Genomic DNA, 22,436 nt, shown 5'->3' with positions numbered 1-22,436 from the left:
TAAAAGTTAAGTTGTTATTATCTTACCTAAGCCTTTTATTTTTTATTTTAAAAATTATTATCTTACCTTTCTCTGGAAAATTTAGGATCCAATTAGTTATCGGTATTGTTTATCTAGAAGACTAGTTTGGTTTCGACCAAATACCCTAGTTAAAAAAACAATGGAGTTTGAATGTTTGATGACAAAAGAAAAACAATGGTGTTCATTTTCACTATTGTCTACACCTAATGAAAACTTTTGGTTAATGCAATTTATATTAACTGCTGTATTAATTAGTGAAGTTAATATTCTTCTCTCAATTGTATGCTTTCCCTAATTTATTTTTGGCATTCTCTTCTTTAAAAAAAATGGGACAGCTAACTCTTTCATAAATATACAATGAGACATTAGAAAGTCGACACGTGAGGGTGGGAACCAAATAGCTGGCTGAAGATTTTTTAGGTTCATAAAAATCATATATATAGTCAACACTAGTATTCACAGATCGACCGTAGGATCACACTTTAGAAATTCTAACGGTTCAGATATGAGTTAATGGGACCACCCGGTTACCGAGGTAGTCAATGGCTCTGTCTTTTTGTATTTTTATATACTTTTTTAAAACAAATCTCACCCTCATTTGTCGTATTCTATCGCTGTTCTAATAGAATTTTAATAGTACTATGTTTTAGTCAAACCATTGTTGTTAGTATATCATTATAATGGTTCTTCGTTGTTTCCCATTATATGTAGATAATTAGGTTAATAAGAAAAGTTAACAAAGGCTTCACTTATTAAAATGTCAAATTGTCAAGTGAAGAAGGTTTCTAGAATGCTATGAAAAAAATATTCTAGATGGTTTTTGTAAAAATAATTAAATAATTTCTGTTAAAAATAATTAAATAATTGCTGTTCAGATGGAAAAGTCTTGCACTAAATTTTAGTTGTTATGAAAACTCCTTAGCAGGGTCATCGAATTATATTAAGCAACCTATCGAATTATGTTAATCATAAATATAGTTGACAAATACTAGTCATTAGACTTTTGCAACAATAAAGAAGATTCAAATTGGAACAAACATAAAATATAATTAAAACTTAAAAAGTCAAATATCTCAAATATTCTTATTTTAAAAAAAATCATCCATGTCTAGTTGACAAACTCTTCCCATGCCTCCACTAAAATCAAGCTGGCCATCTTTCTCCATCGTACGTAGAGGAATCATTGACATTGTAATTAACTAATTATCAACTTATAATTTACAGAAATTTTTCCATACCTTTGGTTAAAGCTAAAGCTTTTATTTAGTTTAGATAACAAATTTCAAAAATACTTATGATACTTTTCTAAGTTTGTTATTTATTTTTGTTAAATAATTATGAAAATTGAGCATTATGAAGAAAAATCTTTAATTTGAAGAAACGATAAAATTCGGATGCCAGGTGGGGTCCATAAACCTCGAACTTGAAGACCAAACTTTGATTGCTTTATACCGTGGAAAAAAATCAACTCAATCACAGCCGTTAGATCAAAGCCTTCCCGCTTTGACTAAAAATCTCAAAAACCTGACCCGGTCACCTCCTTTCACCATATATCACGCCATCCTTCCTCTCTCTTCTCCACCCACCACCATCTCTCTCTCTCTCAACGTTCTTCTCATAGCAAGAAAGAAAAAAAAAACAGTGAGACCAACCAATCCATCATGGCCGTCGATCTAATGCGCTTTCCTCAGATGGACGATCAAAAGGCAATCCAAGAGGCTGCATCGCAAGGCTTACAGAGCATGGAGCATCTGATCCGCGTCCTCTCCACTAACCGCCCCGAACATAACAACAACGTTGACTGTTCCGAGATAACCGACTTCACCGTCTCCAAATTCAAAACGGTTATTTCTCTACTTAACCGTACTGGTCACGCCCGGTTCAGACGCGGACCGGTTCCCCCCGCCGCGTCTCCTCATAAACACCAGAGCCAAATCGGTAAACCCGAGTCGGCTCCGATTGTTGTTTCTCAGCCGTCTAGACCAACGGCGAAGCTTCTCCCGGCGGTCGTGGCTCCGTCGAGCCAGCCGAGCATTACTCTTGATTTCACCAAACCCACCGTCTTCGGATCCAGCTCCAAGAGCTCCGAGATGGACTTCGCCAAGGAGAACTTCAGCGTCTCGTTAAACTCTTCCTACATGTCGTCGGCGATAACCGGCGACGGCAGCGTCTCCAAGGGATCTTCGATCTTCCTCGCGTCGCAGCCTGTAAACTCCTCCGGTAAGCCTCCGTTGGCAGGCCATCCTTACAGAAGGAGATGCGTAGAGCACGAGCACTCCGAGAATTTTTCCGGGAAGATCTCCGGCTCCGGCCACGGGAAGTGCCACTGTAAAAAAAGGTATTGTTACGTCACCCACCTGTCGTTTTAACAACTAACCCCAGTACAGTAAACACTTCAGTTATGTCCGAAAATTCAACGCTTAGTTGACTATTACCGCGGGATTATTAGTTAGCAATAATTCAATTATATTCCCGGTTTAGCATACTTTCCCGGTTATCTCTCTAATTGACTTTTAATCCCATGTGGCACGCAGCTCCATTTAGCTACCTATCGCACGTTAGAAGTTAGAACCGCTGTTTGGTCTTGTTGAATTAAAACAACTTCGTTAATTAATATGTTTTTTTTTCTCTTTTATTTATTACAGCAGGAAAAATAAAATGAAGAGAACCATCAGGGTACCAGCGATAAGCTCGAAGATCGCAGATATTCCACCGGACGAGTATTCATGGAGGAAGTATGGTCAAAAACCGATCAAGGGCTCACCACACCCACGGTAATTATTTGTCACTCTTGTATTATCCACCGTTGATTTTTGTTTACAATTTAATGATCTAACGGTGTTTATTTGTTTTATGGTGCAGTGGTTACTACAAGTGTAGTACGTTTAAAGAGTGTCCGGCGAGGAAACACGTGGAACGAGCTTTGGATGATCCATCGATGCTTATCGTGACTTATGAATGGGAGCACGATCACAACCCGTCCGCGATGCAACAGAATGTTTCTTCTTCGGGAGTTAATGATTTTGTGTTTAATTCGGCTTGACTTTGACTTGTATTGTTTTTGATTTGTTGAGTAATAGAGGTATTGATTTGTAAATTTTTTGTACTAAAACATATTTTAATTAGAAAAATTAGTCTCTGGTGGAATGTATTTGATAATACTAATCTCCTGGTGCGTTATGAAATTAGATGATCAGCAGATATGGGTACAAGTTTAGTGGTTATGGAATTAATTGCGCACTAATTATATTTTTCAATGATTCATTTGTTTTGCTATTAATAGTTTAATAAGTACAAATGTATAGTTTTTCTTTTGGTATAAATGTTAAGTACAAATATATAGTTGGTGGGTGTTGGATTGTTTTTTAAAGTAAAGTTGACGAGAGGCATGAATGATTAGAAAAGTCAATGAGTTAGTGTTTTGTCCGTACATGCGGGCATAAACTTCTTATTAATACTTATTAGTTTATGTTTTATTAATCTAAAACCAAGATAATAAGTTATTATTTATGGTTTTAAATAGTTAAATCAAACATCAAAGTATTTATATATGTCAAATATTTTTTTTATCAAAATATATACTTACTATTGTATTAATTTGCAGACATAAACTCCTTATAAATACTTATTAGTTTATATTTTATTAATCTAAAACCAACATAATAAGTTATTATTTATGGTTTTAAATAGTTAAATCAAACATCAAAGTATTTATATATGCCAAATATTTTTTTTATCAAAATATATACTTATTATTGTGTTAATTTGCGGGTATAAATTTCTTATGAATACTTATTAGTTTATGTTTTATTAATCTAAAACCAACATAATAAGTTATTATTTATGGTTTTAAATAGTTAAATCAAACATCAAAGTATTTATATATGTCAAATGTTTTTTTATCAAAATATATACTTACTATTGTGTTAATTATTTTTTAAAACACTCATATCTTAGAAATAGTTTAGAAAATATCTTTATATAATTTTTTTGCTTGACTAATATTTAATTATCAATTGTTTTTTATCTTAATTTTTTTAACTTTTATAATAAAATATTGTTTTCACATAGCAACACAATATATATAAGAATAATCTTATTTTTTATAATTCTATTATATTATTTTATAATCAATTATTTAATGTAACATATAACATATAAACTTTATACTCTTAAAATAAAATTTATTTTTAATTATATATAAAATTCAGTAAAGACATTGTTTAAAATTCGTTTTTAATATAACATAGAAATCTATACTATTATTAACATTCGTTTTTAATTATATATATACAAGATTCATTAAAGAAAATTTTAAATTAATATATTAATGACTCAGCTAATAACAAATAATAAATCAATGATTTAGCTAAAACCTAATAAAAATATGATAAGTAAGCAAAATTACCAAAAATCATGGAGAACATGACAAATAAGCAAAATCACTTTATTTATAGATTTAGTTTATGATCTTATATGGGTTTTGGGTTCAAGACAAGTTGAGGGTCAACTATATTAATTTAGACGAAGTTTCCTTTGACATTATTTTTCCTTCCAGTAACTTTCATGTGTCACATTCGCATTTATACGTATTAATATGTATGTCAACATCCATCCATACGACAAACAATTTGGCACGATGTATCAAAATCATAGCAGCTTCTCGCTATGTTAAAGGGTACGAAAAGCTCATACATTGTGAGTGGGACAAGTTTCAGTTTCTTGTTAGGAAGGAAAAAATCAAAGACCATTAACACTTTGCCCCACCAGCAAAATAGGATACACGATAACATGTATTACAAAACGACCACACCACCAAATCATGTGGTATACAAAAAAAAAATCCTCATTTCAGGTTTCTCAAGAGCTTGCGTAAGCCTTTGGGTTGCTACAAAGACAAATGTTTTTTTTTGATATCTAGGTCATCCAAGCTGTACTGACTCAACTAATTCCGGAAACTGGAAATTGATTGCTTATTTGCTTAATCATCTTCCAACACGAATGGAACCCAGAGAAAACTACATTTTTACAGAACCACTAAACCAACACCATGCTGATAAAGACACAAATGTTTATCTTTTCCGCAAAATCTATAGTAAGCCATAGGGGTGGGCACTTTACCCGATATCCGAAGTGGCACCCGAACCCGATCCGAAAAACCCGAACCGAAATCCGAACCGAAGTAGTAAAATACCCGAACGGGTATTGAATAAGGAGAGATTGGATACCCGAACCCGAACGGATAATACCCGAACCCGAATGGATATCCGAAGATAACCGAACATATGTATAATTAACCATATATTTCTAGTTTATATCTCTCATTTTATATAAAATATTTATATTGATACTACACATACTTTAAGTTCATATGATATACATACAATTACGGAAAAAATGATTTGTTAATCACTTAAAATGCATGTCAAGTTTTTTATTTCAAAAATTAACAAAAACTTACATAAAAAAAACTAAATTAATGTCTTTTTAGTTTTAAAATGTTATGTCCAAATCTATTAACCATTCAATCTATTAAAAATAGAAAATTAGTTAACTAAAAGTTATATTTTTAAATACAACAAACTTGAGAAATGAAAATTTTAATTTTTTTTTTCAAAATCTAAATATCCGAACCCGATCCGAATTAACCGAATCCGAACTAAAAATACCCGAACCCGACCCGAAGTACAGAAATACCCGAACGGGTTCTAGACCTCTATACCGAAATACCCGAAAATCCGAAATACCCGATCCGAACCCGAACGGGTACCCGAACGCCCACCCCTAGTAAGCCAAAGGCTTTCAACACCTTAATAAAATAAAAGTTAAATTCTAAGCCACAGCTTTTACAAGTTTTGAGAATTAGTTCTTGAAATTTGGCATGAGATTCATATGGTATATTCATATATTAATAATACATGGTGGCTTGATAAAAAGTTGTTTTTTTTTAATTGATCCTTTCATATATATCTACGTACTTATCATATGTTTTAAGAATTTTTTTAATTATTTTTAATAAAACTATACACTCGACGATTTATAAGAAAATTCATAAAAGTTGGATTACATGTATCTATACTATTAAAAGGGAAGATGTTCAAAAAAATCTACTTATGAAAGGTTATTGGACCTATTCACTAGACTTAACTTTTTTTTTGGTCTCACCCTATATTTCTCTAACTATACACTAATCAATTACCTTATATTTCTCTAACTATAAAAATAACCAATGCTCTGATTTAATACTCAACTTACTATAATACACCAAAGATTTATACATCAATATTATTAATTCAGAATCATTGATATATTTTACCACTATTTTTCTTTGGAATATTACTTTTGTGCCACTAAACCTATTAAAAAAACAGATTATTTTATAACTGATTTAATAATCATACAACCCACGATCATTTTTCTTTAACAAAAGCAGTTACTATAAAACATTTGGATTTATTGGTAATTAAAGTCTGAACAATACCAAACTTTTAATTCATATTAAATGTTTTATGACTCAAACTAACATAAAAACATGATGCAAGTACGGTTAACAGAAAGTTAAAAACATGATACCATTCGACGGTCAAAACATATTCATTTCCAATTACGATTAGAGAAATACTTCACAGTACAACAACAAGCTTAATTATATTTCAAAATTATAGCTTTTTCTTTGAAAACCTTCATAGGTTATTTTTGTGATAAAAATCTTTTACAACTGGGTTTATTAGGAGAAAGGGTTTTGTATAAATATTTTCTCCGGAAATTATAGCATTTTAGAATGTTTTTTATGTTTAAATAAAATATATTATTTATTTTTAACATTTATAGGTAACTCAACTATACTCAACTTAATAATAATTTTATTTCTAAAACTCAAAAATTTAATCTTAATATAGTCATTATAAAACCCATAAACTAGAATGTATAACATAAAAACAATGTAGTTTATTCAATTTTATATCTTAGTAAAATTTATATGAGAAATTTAATCAACTTTTGAAAAATATTATCATGTTATTTTAGATTTTTACCATGTCATCTTGTATAGATTCACGAGTTAATATGGGTTTTAGATTTTAAAGTATTTTAACTAATGGATTTTTATTAAATTGAAATTAGATTATATATGGTGACTGCGTTTACTGGTTTGACTGTGGATACCACTTATTGGTGTTTTGGTTCCTTTTAGTGGAAAATTAGACTGAATGTTGAGGACTTATTAAGATATTTTTTAATATTTGAAAAAAATGTTTGAGTAATTTGTTTTTATTGGATAATTCAGCTTATAAATAGTATATTTAAGATATTTGGTTATTTAGAAATTACATATAATTAATATTTGTAGGTATATAATTTGTATTTAAAAAATTCAGGTATCTATTTATCTTGGTTCTAGAGATATATGATATCTTCGGTTATTTATAAATTTTGGTTCAAGTTTGGTTTCATTTTTTCAATTTGGTACGGATTGATTATTCGGTTCTGAATAATATGTCTAAATTTATAAACTATCTTATATAAAAATTTATATTAAAAATTATTAAATTTAAAAAATAAACCCGCGCTTTCTAAGCGCGGGTCAAAATCTAGTGGTTTAATTATAAGGTTCAATATTCGACATGTTCCATTTCCATATATTGAACCAGCTTGGTAACGACTGACGTTTGAGATTATATCCATCTTGATGTATATGATCAAGTTGCCTAATTAGATTGTGATTATACGTAACAGTCAACAAAGTGTAATGAAAACATATGTCTGTCACTATTGGGATTTTACATGGTATGACGAATAATCGCGTGGTCGTATGTGTAATCTACAAAAATGCAATTTTTTGGAACATTAATTAAACATGTATATTATGCATTCAAGATCATTATATGCAGAACATGTTCTATTCTCGGACAAACACTTTTCTTCATTCTTTTAGTTGCCATACTTTGAAATTTACAATTAAAAACAGTAGAGGTCTGCTTTCTAGCGTGGTCCAATCAGACTGTTCTTTTGTATTGACATTAGTTTTGACGAAACGTAACTTCTACTTACGGGTTGAGTTATACGTTTAGAATATGGGACCTCTATACTAAACAACATTTTACATTGTCTTTTTTTTTAATGGGACTTTGTTCACCTATCATCCCTAAATAAACATTTAAATGAAGCGTCAGGTAATAGTAAAAACACACGTAACATATCTGGACTTGGGTTCAATTTATATATACAGTCCGCGCGTTAACCTAGCTAGATAACCATTTTGATTATTCTGCCAAACAAGAGGTGAAGAATATATATTTTTTTTTTTGCCAAACAAGAGGTGAAGAATATTCATCCTTGTTATACATGTCTCTGTACGGCAATATGTCACATAGTTGAAAGCCAAACCGAAGTCATACATAAAAGATGATTCAACTATATATCTTAGTCAATACCTAACAGATGGATTAAACTAATTAAATATAATCTCGCGGAAAACAAAATACATAACTAAACATAATCTCAAATCTGGTGGCTAGCTAGGCCAGTCAGATATATATCAGAATACACAAATTAGCTAGGTATGCCAACTACATTACTACTGACTCACACACTAAAATCGTATATGTTGTTTTCTCTCAAGGATTACATAAAATCAACTATTTTATTTCTGAACTTAGCTGCTTGACATCCTAAACATTTATGTATTTGAGAAGTACAAGTGAATTAATTAATTTAGGCCTAACTCCTGCGTTACCAAAAAGTCCCTTTCTTGGGCAGGACAATCCAGTAGCTTTGTATCTCTCCACACTGCCATCAGAGAGGTTGAACACGCCATCAAAAGCATAAATTTAATTAAGAATCTAATTTTCAGGAAATCCTTGGCTACAGAGAAAATTAAGATTCGGAAGATCTGAACACATTTCTAAGAAAATGTACATAATTGGGTTGACAGAAAAAGCAAAAAAAAAAATTGTTGTTATTAAACTAAAAGGTTAGTATGTTATTATCATTTGAATTTTATTAATGTAGGCATTTTTTTCGCAAGTGATACTGTGTTGTAACATTGTGCCTGGCTGTCGACTCTCATGCACTTTGGCAGTTTCCTCGTCGAGCATCGCGAGAAAAAAAAAAAACTGTGGAAAACCGGTCCCAGGTTGGATGAGATATTGAGCAGAGATTACCCTCCCTTGAAGCTGCGGTTAGGCCAATCCGAGCAGATATATAAAGAAGCTCTCGTGGCTGTAAGGTGGCCACATTAACCGAGCCGTTGGTCCTGCAGCTGCAGTGCCTCAAGCTGTTTTACGCTGTCCATGGACTTGATAAGTCTTTGTTATCTGACCCCAAGAACGACCTCTCCTGTTATTTTAGCCGTACTAAAACGGGTTAGAGGAAGCGTTGAGGTTCCCTACTAGAGGAGAACTGTTGGGGTTAGCTATCCAGTGGTTGGAAGATATCGTTGAGTATTTGGAGGATCACCGCGTTGCTGGATGACAAGTATCTTTCGAGTTTGAAGAAGTCTTTGAAAGGTCTTAGGGATGCGTCTTTAGCAAGAAAGATCCTTAATCAAGCTTCTGACATCTTCACTTCTTTGAACAAACTGAGATCAGACTTCAACCGAGATATCACGCTACCGTCTTCTTTAGAGATAGCTGGGGTAAGCAGCTCCTAAGCCATTTGAGGAGAGAAGGGCTTGTAATCTTCTCAGGTGGACACGCTACGGCTCGTGATCTTGTCAAGAAGAGATTGAAATCTTTCAATGATGCGTTGGAGGAGATGTGTAAGAAGCCATCTACATGGGTGATATCAGAAAAGGATTTGAGGGAGAGAGTTTGTCAGCAGATAGTTCAGGGTGTTGTGCCGGTTTACAGAAGCTATGGGCTTTGGAGAAGATTCTTACCTCTCTTTACGTACCTAAACCTGCGAGATATGGAAGTTTCAAAGGCACACCGCCGAGTGAGAAACTTAAGAAGGACGCACTACTTCCGCTGTTGCCTGATTGAAGCCATGTCCTGTTCGCACCGATTGTTGTCTGAAAATGTGAGCAGATTGTGTCTAATCAGGTAGTCATTGATCAAGGGCCTCTTTAGTTCATTTATCTCATCTTAATAGGGACCAAGCGGGTTAAGATTATTCTATTTAATGTGATGACTAGAAGATCAGCAATGTCCTTGTTTCTTAGTTGTTGTACTAGATTTTCGACCTTTATGAATTTTTCTAAGTTTCTCTGTTCTCTCTTTTGCCCTCTAGTGTCGCCATGTGAAGTTGAACATGTCCTTTATATATAGATGAAAGTTGAAGTAAAAGATCAAAAGAAAAGTAAGTATGTGTGTATACACAACTGGACCATATCTGTACACATTTCTCAGTGTCCTCCCCTATCATTTGGATTCAGCAACTTTAAACAACTCTCGCCATTTCTGCGGATCACTTCCTGGACCATCTCCCTGAAACCACAACCCATAAAAAAAAAAACAAAATATGTTTAATGATCAAACTAAAGCTTTGGTTCTTTAGGACACCCATTAAGACATGTTTTTGATCAGACGCGTCAGTAAATACCTTAACTGAATTGATCTCATAAGCTTTCCCTTGAGTAAACTCAATATCAAGCGCCTGTATGCAAGCTTCAGCCACCACAAGTCTGCTTACCTCTCCAACAAGTTTATCACCTGTCATAAGGAACCTTAATGTAAAAACAAGCCTATCTCAAATTTCTATAGTTCAGCATCCAACAATCTCATAATTTACCTTGACCAATAACAACAGCACGCCGTTCACCGGCTGTAGCTTTGAGCAAAGTATTGAGATCATAGGATGTGTATGGTCCATCAGTCAATCTACCTGGTCTGTAATCATGACAACAGTATATCAGTAAACCATATGTTGACTGTATTATTTTGTAACTCTCTTTTATACCAAACCTGATAATGGTGAATGGAAGACCAGACTCCCTAAGAAAATCTTCCCCCATCTTCTTGTACTTGAGAACCCCAAATAAGTTCATGATGCTGTCAAACAAAACCATACATGAAGTGAGATATATATAACATGTTGAGACAATCAGATAATGGAAGTTTCACACTACTATATAAGTCTCACCTCCAAGGAAGCTCATTAGGCTTGGTGACACCTACTGATGAAACCAGAACAACTCTCTCCACAGACGAGGGCAGTGCTGAAATGAGATTCCTCACACCTTCCCAATCTTTTTAGAAGACAAAACATGACATGCAATGTAAGAGACCCCTTGTTTCACTCATTGTTAATCATCCCAATACAAAAGATTCATAAAGAATATGAAGAGAAAATGTTCTCACCTACTTTATCAGGTGTGTTGTCTCCACTCCACCTCTGGGAAGGGAAAGCTGTAGTCCCCGTGCAACAAATCACATGTGTCACACCCTACACATATCCGTAAAACTCTATAAAAATAAACAAAGAAAATGATGAGCAAATGAAAGAAGACGGCAGAACCTCGAACATGGATGGATCAAGATCCTCAGCATTCCTAGTATCCCCTTTGACAACCTGTAAGGAATCTTCATCTTGTTTACCGAACAACTTGGTGGCTTTCTCAAGATCACGCAGTAATAGCCTCGACTTAATATTCCTCTTGAGCAACGAAGCTACCACTAGTTGCCCTGAGATACCAAAACATCATAAAGAACCAATTAAAAAATAATAAAAATGAAAACTTTGAGAAAAATTCATCATTATCCCAATTTCAAAAACAGAACATTTGGAGTAGATGATTGGTTCGTACCGACACCACCAGTGCCGCCGACGACAAGAACAAGCTTTGAAGAAGAAGCTGAAGGGGAAGAATCATCGACGGCTTCTTCTTCTGCGAGAGCTTGAATTGGTGAGGATGATGGAGACAAAGATGCTTCATTTCTAACCAGGAAGGAAGATGTAAGGCCAGAAGAAGAGGAAGATGATGATGGGAGTGGCAGAGACGTAAAAAGAGGGATTCTGAGAGAGGGTTTTGGGTATGTCGTAGAGGGAACAGAGAGAGGAGCAAAGCTGAGAATGGCAGCCATGAATGGTGTGAGCAAACGCGAGAGAGAGAGAGAGAGTATAATTACTGACGGGATAAGAGCCATTAGTTGTTAACTTAAAAAGACAACAAAAATTTTGGTCAATGTAAAATAAATATAAATAATTTTTTTTAATGTTTTATACATTTTTACAAATAATAATGATAAACTGTAAATTTTAAAGAATAATTGTATTTATTAAAAAAAAATTGGCTCAAAATGTCAAAATATTTAATTATAAAATAATATATTTATAATCAAAATTCAATATATTTTCTTAAATTTGTGAAAAACTAAAACATATACTATATATGTTCATAAAAGATGTATGTTTATGTCTTTTAACACATATTAGAAAAACATAATAAATTTTAACATTAAATGTATTATTTTTTTTTTTGTATTTGCCAATTTTGCATAATTTTAAACCAATAATATTTTAAAAAGTATAATTTTTTATAATTTATCATTATTAACTAATAAAAATTACATTAAAAACTAAAACATGCATCTTTTTGAAGTAAAATTTTATTTTAATAACATTATCTTTAAGAACAAAGGAGTATATCTTTTTGAAACTTTTAATCTAGATGGTCGAATAAGATTTGATGACTTAGGAAAACAAACACATATTATATGTGACATACATGTATGAATAACTATTGTCATTGTGAAAAACATATGAATACACAAAATGAATACGATAACTCATTAAGCCGAATCAAGCTTATTTTGACAGCACAATGCTCATCAATGGTGTAGAACAGGCACAAGTTGAAGAGGTTGTTTCTTGACAATGGTAAGATTACCAGCTTCTTTCATATCAATCTCTCCTTCACTAATCATCCCTTCAGGCAATATCCAATCAAAAAAGTAAAGCAAACTCAACAGTCCCAATTCCACAGAAGCAACAGCCATTGGCATTCCGGGACACATCCTTCTACCAGAACCAAACGGTAATAGCTCAAAGCTTTGTCCTTTGAAATCTACGCAAGTATTAGCAAACTGTTCAGGGATGAATGCTTCAGGGTCGGTCCACCGACCGGGGTCACGTCCGATGGTCCATACGTTAAGTAGGATTTGTGTTTTTGGAGGAATATCATATCCATTGATCTTGACATGGGACATTGTTTCCCTTGGTAGCAAAAGCGGAAGTGCTGGGTGTAATCTAAATGTTTCCTTGATTATGAGCTTCAAATAATCAACTTTGTTAATGTCTTCCTCAGAGATACTTTCTTTTTTGAGCCCTAGGGTGTTTCGGATCTCTTCTTGTGCCTTTCTCATCACTCTAGGGTTTTTAGCCAGCTCCGTCATTGCCCATATCATGGTTACAGCACCTGTATCTACTCCCGCTATAAATATATCCTGACCAACCAACACACAAATATATGAACACATGTATACAATTAAGCAATTGCATTTGTATGTTAATTTTGTGTTTTTGTTAACTTAAAGAGGGACGTTTTGAAAAAGAACATAGTACTCCTTGTATTTGATGAAACGTGTTATTTAAACATTTCATACCCATTACAAAATGAATAAAATATACCTATGTTTTTATTAATTACATATATTTATTAATAATATTTGAAATAAAATATTAATACAATTAATTCATTTTGTAATTAATATTAAGTTTTAAGTAAATATTAATTAGATTGAAATCTAAAACAATATTTTTATGTAACAAAGAAATGTTAAAATAACATTTATATGAAATATGTATCAATTTTCTATGAAATAGGTTGGCAGAGTGCATAAACGCCTGATGCCCACATGTTATATTACATGTGTTTAATATCTTTATACATAAACCTAAGATCATACATACACAAACAGGTGATCAGGACCTAAATAGTTGTAGTATAGTGATGTATAGTGGGCAGGGCCGTGCCTGAGATTTTCTTGACTAGAAGCAAGATTTTTTTTTGGCCCCCTAATTTTTTAAAATATAAGTATTGAGTAATATTGAAAAGCTTAATACATAATTTTAACTGAAAACTTGTATAATTTAATCAACATTTTGTGACATAGTCAATAATCAATATAATCTGTTGAACTTCAGTTTAAAAATATGTAACAGAAAAGCCATGTCGGAAAAACAAAAGACTTTGTTGCTTTGTTAACTGAGAGCTAAAAAATCATTAGAAAACAGTCGGATTAGGTTTTGATAACTGTTTTCTTTAGGAATTTGTATGAGTTAATAATGCTGATCATTATCCTATTTTCTTTTTATTAGTTTTCATCACTCTATTTCATTTTTATTTTGTTGTTTCTCTATTTCCGTTTTGATAGGTAAGATTAGTTTTTCATATATTTTGGTTTAATATAGTACTAGCTAAAATAAAATTAAACTGCAAAAGTCAGCATTCGAACCGTTGACGTTTGGAGTTGAACTTCAATCCCTTGCACCATCTAAGCTACCTAATAATTTGGAAAATTGGCCCCAAAATAAAATATATGGTTACCGGCCCTCAAGCAAATGCTTGATCTGCCTGCATTCAGACCCGGCCCTGATAGTGGGAATGCTAGCAGTTTCAATGGAGAATTCCCAAGATGGTATTCTCAACATACAACATATATACGTACATAAGTATATAAGTTTTTAAAATATTTAACTGTGGGTATCTCAAAACTATAAAAACTATATGAAATATCTTAAATTGGATATTTTGGCATAGATATATACATATATACATAAGTATATAATTTTTTAAAATATTTAACTGTGGGTATCTCAAAACTATAAAAACTATATGAAATATTTTAAATGGTGTTATAATTATATTATATATATATTGTTTATTTGTGTTTCGTATATAAGAGGTGTCTATTTGTTTGATCATGTTACGTAAATAATAGAAAGTAGAAAATAATAATAATCTTAATAAATGAAAAGAAGAAGTAGTATACCAAATAAGAGAGATTGATGTTATTACGTTCGAAAGAGGCATCATAAAATGATCGCAATACAATTCCTTACATAGAAGAGGTTTCGACAAATGTTACTGTGAGTTTTAAATGATATGGGCTCCATATCAACTCTCACACGAAAGTGTTGCTGACTTTCGTAACACTTCCCCTTGGAGATCAGTATCATTAATATCTCATGTATATCATCTCTTGTTGCCTCATTAAAAACCTTTCTTGGAAAATCCAGTGGGAAAAACCATAGTAAGGTAAAAAGAGTACAACTCAGAAGCTCCCCCTCGAGTAGACGATCGTTACAGGTCTTGTTGATGACGCATTCCAATATTGTAAACATGTTTTCTGAATGTCGTAGTGGATAATGACTTCGTAAAGAGGTCTGCAGCATTGTCACAGGATCGAACATATCTCACTTCAGTTTCTTTATTCTTCTCGAGTTCTTGGGTATATGAGAAGAACTTTGGTGGATTATGTTTGGTTTGGTCACTTTTGATGTATCCTTCCTTTGTTTGAGCAACACATGCTGCATTGTCTTCATATATGATGGTCGATTTTGAGTCGACGTTGATCCAACTACTTGATAGGATGTGTTTACTTATTGATCTGAGCCAAACACATTCTCTGCTTGCTTCATGGAGAGCGATTATTTCAGCATGGTTCGAGGAAGTGGCTACAAGTGTTTGTTTCTGGGATCGCCATGATATAGCGGTTCCCCCAACCGTGAAAACGTACCCTGTTTGTGATCGAGCTTTATGAGGGTCAGATAAATATCATGCATCTACAAAGCCAACTATTTCTCCGTTAGTATTGTTAGGATAAAATAATCCTAAATCAATCGTTCCTTGGAGATAGCGAAAGACATGTTTGATCCCATTCCAATGTCTTTGCGTAGGAAATGAACTAAATCTTGCCAAAAGATTAACAGCAAACGATATATCAGGTCGAGTACAATTAGCAAGATACATAAGTGCTCCTATTGCACTTAAAGGCACTTCAGGACCAAGTATATCTTCATTTTCTTCGTGTGGTCGAAAGGGATCATTTTCCACATTAAGTGATCTGACGACCATAGAAGTACTAAGTGGAGTCGATTTGTCCATGTTGAATCGTTTCAACACTCTTTTCGTATATGTAGACTGGTGTACAAATATACCTTTTTGAGAATGCTCAATTTGTAGGCCAAGACAATACTTTGTTTGTCCGAGATTTTTCATCTCAAATTCTCCTTTTAAATAATCAGATGCCTTTTGTATTTCGACTTTAGTCCCAATAATATTTAGGTCATCAATATATACGGCAATGATAACAAATCCAGATGATGTTTTCTTGATGAAAACACATGGGCATATAGGATTGTTTACATATCCTTCTTTAGTTAGATGTTCACTGAGACGATTATACCACATGCGTCCAGACTGTTTTAAACCGTATAATAATTTTGCAATTTTATTGCACATAACTCTTTAGGTTTAAAACTTAATGATTAGGGCATTATAAATCCTTCAGGGATTCTCATATAAATATCAGTGTCCAAAGATCCATATAAGTATGCAGTAACAACGTCCATTGGACACATCTCTAGATTTTGATTAGCCGCAAGACTCATCAAAAATCTAAATGTGATTGCATCCATAACAGGAAAATATGTTTCTTCATAATCGATTCCAGGTCTTCGAAAAAATCCTTGAGCTACAAGACGAGCTTTATATCTCATAACCTCGTTTTTCTCATTTCGTTTCCGAACGAAAACCCATTTGTAACCAACTGGCTTCACAGCTTTAGGTGTGATTATAATAGGACCAAATACCTCTCGTTTGTTAAGTAAATCGAGTTCGACTTGTATTGCATCTTTCCATTTTATCCAATCATGTCTCCTTTGACACTCCAAGATAGATTTTGGTTCAGGGTCATCATTCTCTTCATCTATTTCCTTCGAAACAAAGTATGAGAAAAGATCATCAACACCATTCACTTTGTTTCGATTCCATATTTTTCTATTATGAATGTAGTTAATAGAAATCTCATGATTTTCTTCAGAATCATGATGTTTAACATTGTCATTGACCTCGTTGTTAATCTCTTCCAACTTTTCTTCTATATTGGAAAGATTTTGTTTTTCTGACTCCTTTCGTTTTCTAGGATTCTTATCCTTAGAACCAATAGGTCTACCACGCTTCAAGCGTATTTTAGACTCTCGTGTATTATCTTCTACTCCACGTTCATGTGGCATTTCTACGCGAGCAGGAGTATTTGCAGCCGATATATGGGATTTTGTAACCAATTTGGTGTCTGCAAAAGCATCGGGTAGTTGATTTGCGATGCTTTGTAAATGCATAATCCGACAGACCTCTAATTCCGATTGTTTTGTAGGAGGATCAAGGTGTAGTAAATATGGTACACACCATTTGATATCCTTTCCTACTTGTTTATTTTCTCCCCCTAGAACTGGGAATACTTTTTCATCAAAGTGGCAATCAGCAAAACGTGCCGTAAATACGTCACCAGTTTGCGGTTCTAGGTATCGTATAATTGATGGAGAATCACAACCAACATATATCCCTAACCTCCTTTGAGGTCCCATCTTTGTACATTGGGGAGGTGCAATCGGCACATATACAGCGCAACCAAAAATTCTTAGATGAGAAATGTTTGGTTCTCGTCCAAAGGCTAACTGTATTGGAGAGTATTTGTGATATGCACTTGGTCTTATTCGAATCAATGCTTCTGCATGCAAAATAGCATGTCCCCACACAGAAGTTGGGAGTTTAGATTTCATAATCAATGGTCTTGCAATCAGTTGCAGACGTTTAATTAATGATTCGGCCAAACCATTTTGTGTATGAACATGAGCAACATGATGTTCAACATCAATTCCAGTTACCATACAATAATCATTGAATGCTTGGGAGGTAAATTCACTAGCGTTGTCCAGTCTAACTCTCTTTATCGGATAATCAGGAAACTGAGCTCTTAATTTGATTATCTGAGATAAAAATCTCGCAAATGCCATAGTTCGAGAGGACAATAGACAAAAGTGTGACCATCTACTCGACGCGTTGATCATTACCATAAAATAATAGAATGGTCCACAAGGTGGATGTATAGGTCCACAAATATCGCCTTGAATTCGTTCAAGGAACTTTGGTAACTCTTTATCTATTTTGGTTGGCGATGGTCTTATAATCAACTTTCCAAGAGAACACGCAGTACATGTCATTTTATTCCCTTGATAAACTTCTTGGGGTTTCAGTGAATGACCATGTGAGTTCTCGATGATTTTTCGCATCATTGTAGTGCCTGGATGACCAAAACGATCATGCCATAGTGTAAAATCACTAGAATTTTCCTTAACACTAAATGTGATTCAATGGCACTTATATATGTATGATGTAGACCAGAAGAGAGTTTTGGTAATTTTTCCAGTACTTTTGTTTTCCCGATTTCTCAAGAGTAATATACATATACTTCTTTCCATCCTCAGTTGCAGACTGAGTATCAAATCCTTGAAGATATATGTCTTTAAAACTCAACAAATTCCTTTTAGACTTTGGAGAAAATAGTGCATTATTTATCGAGAATTTTGTCCCGTTGGGTAACGTGAAATGAGCTTTACCAATTCCTTCGATCAAGTTTGCAGGACCCGATATTGTATTAACAGTGATATTTGTCGGTTTTAGTTCAGAAAAATATTTTCTGTGCTTCATAATAGTGTGCGTTGTTCCACTATCTGGTATACAAATATCTCTAGCATTGATCTTGGTTGATGTTCCATTTGTAATGTCCATTTCTGAGACAAACAAAAAGAATTAACATAAGATAGTATTATTCATAAAATATTATACATCATTAGCAAACATTAAACACATAATAATTATACATAAGAAGGTGAAAAGCACATAATAATTATACATTAATCTTCCACAAACAACAATTATTTATGGTATAATTGTGGAATTTCAAGAGTCACATGATGGGCACTTAGGCTTCCGTGATAGCGGTCTCCTCGAAATCATTCACAAAGTCAGACGCATCAAGGTGCGTTGTACCCTCAGAATGTTCTGCAAAGTTTACTTCCTTTTCTTTTCCTTTGACGGACTCCTTGTATAGAGCGCAAAGGTGTGCAGGGGTACGACATAAACGAGATCAATGTCCCTTAGTACCGCATCTGAAACAAGCTTCTTCTCGCTTCTGGGTGGTATTTCCTTGGTGTTCTTTTCCCTTAGGGGTTTGCTCAGAGCGGACCCACTGGAATGACTTCCTATCTTGTGGATTGTACTTTCGTCCACGTCCACGGTAGTTTTGACGACCACGACCGCGACCCCGAAAGGCTTTATTTTCCTTGACTGGTTTCTTCGCATCTAATGCGTTTGCTTCAGGAAACGGTTTAGAACCAGTTGGACGAGTCATGTGATTTTTGATCAAAAGCTCGTTGTTCTTTTCTGCTATGAGAAGCGCCACAATCAATTCCGAAAATTTGGTATATCCCCGCAACCTGTACTGTTGTTGTAGGGTGATGTGGCTCTTATGGAATGTGGTGTATGTCTTCTCAAGCATTTGAGATTCGGTGATCGTTTCCCCACAATATCTCAATTTGGCCATAATTCCTAACACAGCCGAGTTGTAATTCATCACTTTGTCGAAATCTTGAAATCTCAGACTCTGCCATTCATCTCGAGCAAGTGGAAGTGTTATGTCTTTCTGATGATCAAAACGATCTTTCAGAGACTTCCATAGCTATTTAGAATCTCTCATGTTGGCATAGTCATAAATAATACTTTCATCAAGGTGTCTTCTAAAAAAGATCACCGATTTAGCCTTTTCTTGAGGCGTTGAAGTATTAATCTCTTTAACGGTCTCGGATAGACCAAGAGATTCAAGATGAAGTTCGACATTTGTAACCCATGAAATGTAGTTGGTACCGGTGATGTCTAGGGCGGGGAATTGGAGCTTCTCCATGTTTGCCATTGGATTTCTAAAATCAAATAATATATTTTATTAGAATTTCATAATTTAAAATGAACCATTAATATTAATAATACACGCAATTACAAGGAGAAACAATGCATATAAAAGTAAACCGACATTGAGCGTAAATTCTTCAGGAGCAAATTCTCCAATAAAAAGACCGTACATAGAAGCAAAAATTAGAATTGCACATACAACCAAAAATATGTGAATCATCCTTTTTTGTAATGAAAAACCGGAATGGAGCGATTTGAAAATATTTTAGAGAAGATGAAATGTTTTGGATGAAGTAAATGAGTAAGAAATGAGTATATTTATAGATAAAAACATTGTTTATAGCCGTTAACTAGCCGTTTAGAAAGTAATTTTTTTTTTCAAATTTATATATGACCGTTGGAAGTAAGAACATACGATAAAAATTAATCAAAAACAATCAGTGAGCAATTGTAAAATTTATCAATTTAAACACAGATATAAATATATGTGCCTACTTAAATATATTTAGTTATCTATGGTGATAAAATTATCCGTCAAATTTGAAAGCAAAAATATTAAGGTGATCAAATCTGTAAAATAATAAATTATGATAATGGAGTCAATTATAAAATAGCAAATTAAATGTTTAGGCGGTATACCGGTCATTATGGTGCCTTAAGCAACCACTGTAAAATTAACAATAAAAGACGGGGCGGCAGGGCCGCACTCCGGTAATCGTAAACGCAACAAATAAAAATGGAGGCCCCACTCCGAACATAATAATCAAGAGAATATTAATAATAGAGTGATCGTGCTGATAACATGTTATAATTATATTATATATTGTTTCATTTGTGTTTCGTATATAAGAGGTGTCTATTTGTTTGATCATGTTACGTAAATAATAGAAAGTAGAAAAGAATAATAATCTTAATAAATGAGAAGAAGAAGTAGTATACCAAATAAGAGAGATTGATGTTATTACGTTCGAAAGGGGCATCATAAAATGATCGCAATACAATTCCTTATATAAAAGAGGTTTCGACAAATGTTACTGTGAGTTTTAAATGATATGGGCTCCATATCAACTCTCACACGAAAGTGTTGCTGACTTTCGTAACAAATGGGATATTTTGACATAGATATACTTAATATACTATTTTCTATTTTCCTATATTTTGAGAACTTGTGTTGAAACTCCTCACTAGAGGTGCTCTTACTACCCAAAAGTCACATGGGACTAAATATACATTCCTAAGTTAGATAAATATGAAGCAAGATTTGAGGTTTTACCGTGATGACTCCCTTGATATTATCAATGCTGAGCTTGAGATAATCTTTGTCTCCTTGTTTGTCCATCATACCTAACAAGAGTGCAGCAATATCCGCCTGAGAATCCATAGCTTTCTTTCCTGCATGAGCTTCATGTTTCAAGTGATCATCAATTACATGCTGGTAAAAAGCATCAAGCTCTTCAAACACTTTGTTTATCCTATTGTGTCCTCCAAACAACCAATCTAGGAATCTCCCAAGTCCACCACAGGGGAACAGATCAGAGCAAGTGAAACCACCAAGAACTAACACTAACTCATTCAAAAGTTCTTCGAGTCTGCCTTTACCAATAAAGAAACCACTCTCGTTGAAGTTCTGTCCTAAGGCTACTCTACAGATGATACTTGCGGTTAAAGAGAAAAAGGTATTGTTTAGATCCACAGGAGACTGTTGCAAAGCAGATTCCGACACTTTCTTCACCATAAGTCCAACCTCTTCCTCTCTGATCTTCCTAAATGATCGAACCTTCTTAAGGCTGAAAAGCTCGATAACAACGAGCTTACGCATCTCTCTCCAATACTCGCCGTACTGGGCAAGGCCAATGTCTTTAAAACCGTAAGAGAGTTTCCCAGTGGCGACCGTTTTTGGTCGGCTGCAGCATACAAGGTCGTGGAGTTTAAGAACTTGTTCAGCTGCTTCACTCGAGGAGATGACAACTGTTGGAACAGAGCCGAGGTGAAGAAGCACTACCGGTCCGTACTTGATGGAGAGATGATGAATGCATCGGTGAGGCAATCCTGCGAGTTGGTGCAAGTTCCCGATGATCGGAAGACGTGGAGGATTCGGAGGTAGATTACTACATCTCTTATTTTCTTTAATCTTTCTCAAGAAAAAGACAAAAGAAACAAGCAATAAAACGCATGAGAAACAGAGAAAAAAGATAGCCATTGCCTTCAGTTCTTGGAGTGACGATGACCTTAATTAAGCTCAGGTCTTGTATATATCAATTATTGTATGCAAGATAATAAGTGAACCATGTTCATGACGTTAACTTTAGTGGTTCTGTGGATCTAGTTAAAGCTCTTCCTTTTTAAAAAAATTAGTCAATATAAAATTATAAATGTATAAACAATTTCTCTAAATAGACTATTTTCAAGTTTTGATCACAAAAATAGACCATAAGGAGAGAAATGACCAAAATATTTCATTTAATAGGTAAAATGATCATAATACCCTAGATACATAAAAAATAAAATT

At 33.8% G+C, this 22,436-nt stretch overlaps 3 protein-coding genes across 4 annotated transcripts; 1 reads left to right on the top strand and 2 right to left on the bottom strand.

Moving 5' to 3' along the window:
• Positions 1 to 1,574: 1,574 nt before the first annotated feature.
• On the top strand, positions 1,575 to 3,172 carry LOC106420522 (probable WRKY transcription factor 11). Of its 2 annotated transcripts, none has more exons than XM_013861368.3 (3): positions 1,575 to 2,359; positions 2,670 to 2,795; positions 2,884 to 3,172. In XM_013861368.3, the coding sequence occupies exons 1-3, from the start codon at positions 1,683 to 1,685 to the stop codon at positions 3,062 to 3,064; spliced, it is 984 nt and encodes a 327-aa protein (XP_013716822.1). In that variant the 5' UTR covers positions 1,575 to 1,682; the 3' UTR covers positions 3,065 to 3,172. The 2 variants fall into 2 exon arrangements, with proteins under 2 accessions (XP_013716822.1, XP_013716820.1); XM_013861366.3 differs by having other exon boundaries at positions 2,667 to 2,795.
• A 7,086-nt stretch (positions 3,173 to 10,258) lies between these two features.
• LOC106420537 (sanguinarine reductase-like) lies at positions 10,259 to 12,107 on the bottom strand. Its single transcript, XM_013861385.3, has 8 exons — positions 11,765 to 12,107; positions 11,476 to 11,642; positions 11,319 to 11,403; positions 11,101 to 11,206; positions 10,923 to 11,009; positions 10,750 to 10,847; positions 10,561 to 10,670; positions 10,259 to 10,445 (listed from the first exon to the last, which is right to left on the bottom strand). The coding sequence occupies exons 1-8, from the start codon at positions 12,102 to 12,104 to the stop codon at positions 10,380 to 10,382; spliced, it is 1,059 nt and encodes a 352-aa protein (XP_013716839.2). The 5' UTR covers positions 12,105 to 12,107; the 3' UTR covers positions 10,259 to 10,379.
• A 544-nt stretch (positions 12,108 to 12,651) lies between these two features.
• LOC106420249 (cytochrome P450 71B2-like) lies at positions 12,652 to 22,174 on the bottom strand. The gene is made up of 2 exons (XM_013861107.2): positions 21,201 to 22,174; positions 12,652 to 13,403 (listed from the first exon to the last, which is right to left on the bottom strand). Exons 1-2 carry the CDS (start codon positions 22,125 to 22,127, stop codon positions 12,789 to 12,791), a joined length of 1,542 nt encoding a protein of 513 aa, XP_013716561.1. The 5' UTR covers positions 22,128 to 22,174; the 3' UTR covers positions 12,652 to 12,788.
• Between the last annotated feature and the right edge of the window lie 262 nt (positions 22,175 to 22,436).

This window comes from Brassica napus, chromosome A3, assembly GCF_020379485.1.
Source record: "Brassica napus cultivar Da-Ae chromosome A3, Da-Ae, whole genome shotgun sequence".
Classification (NCBI taxonomy): domain Eukaryota; kingdom Viridiplantae; phylum Streptophyta; class Magnoliopsida; order Brassicales; family Brassicaceae; genus Brassica; species Brassica napus.
This window is presented reverse-complemented; position numbering and strand designations above follow the sequence as displayed.

Excerpts from the sequence above, each read along its gene's own strand:
- LOC106420522 (XM_013861366.3), top strand. The coding sequence starts at position 1,683 with ATGGCCGTCGATCTAATGCGCTTTCCTCAGATGGACGATCAAAAGGCA. Across the intron at positions 2,360-2,666 it reads AAGTGCCACTGTAAAAAAAG|CAGGAAAAATAAAATGAAGA; the intron begins GTATTGTTACGT and ends TATTTATTACAG. Across the intron at positions 2,796-2,883 it reads AAGGGCTCACCACACCCACG|TGGTTACTACAAGTGTAGTA; the intron begins GTAATTATTTGT and ends TTTATGGTGCAG.
- LOC106420537 (XM_013861385.3), bottom strand. The coding sequence starts at position 12,104 with ATGGCTCTTATCCCGTCAGTAATTATACTCTCTCTCTCTCTCTCGCGT. Across the intron at positions 11,643-11,764 it reads CGGCGGCACTGGTGGTGTCG|GGCAACTAGTGGTAGCTTCG; the intron begins GTACGAACCAAT and ends TTGGTATCTCAG. Across the intron at positions 10,848-10,922 it reads CTTCCATTCACCATTATCAG|ACCAGGTAGATTGACTGATG; the intron begins GTTTGGTATAAA and ends TCATGATTACAG.
- LOC106420249 (XM_013861107.2), bottom strand. The coding sequence starts at position 22,127 with ATGGCTATCTTTTTTCTCTGTTTCTCATGCGTTTTATTGCTTGTTTCT. Across the intron at positions 13,404-21,200 it reads ATATCAAGGGAGTCATCACG|GATATATTTATAGCGGGAGT; the intron begins GTAAAACCTCAA and ends TTGGTTGGTCAG.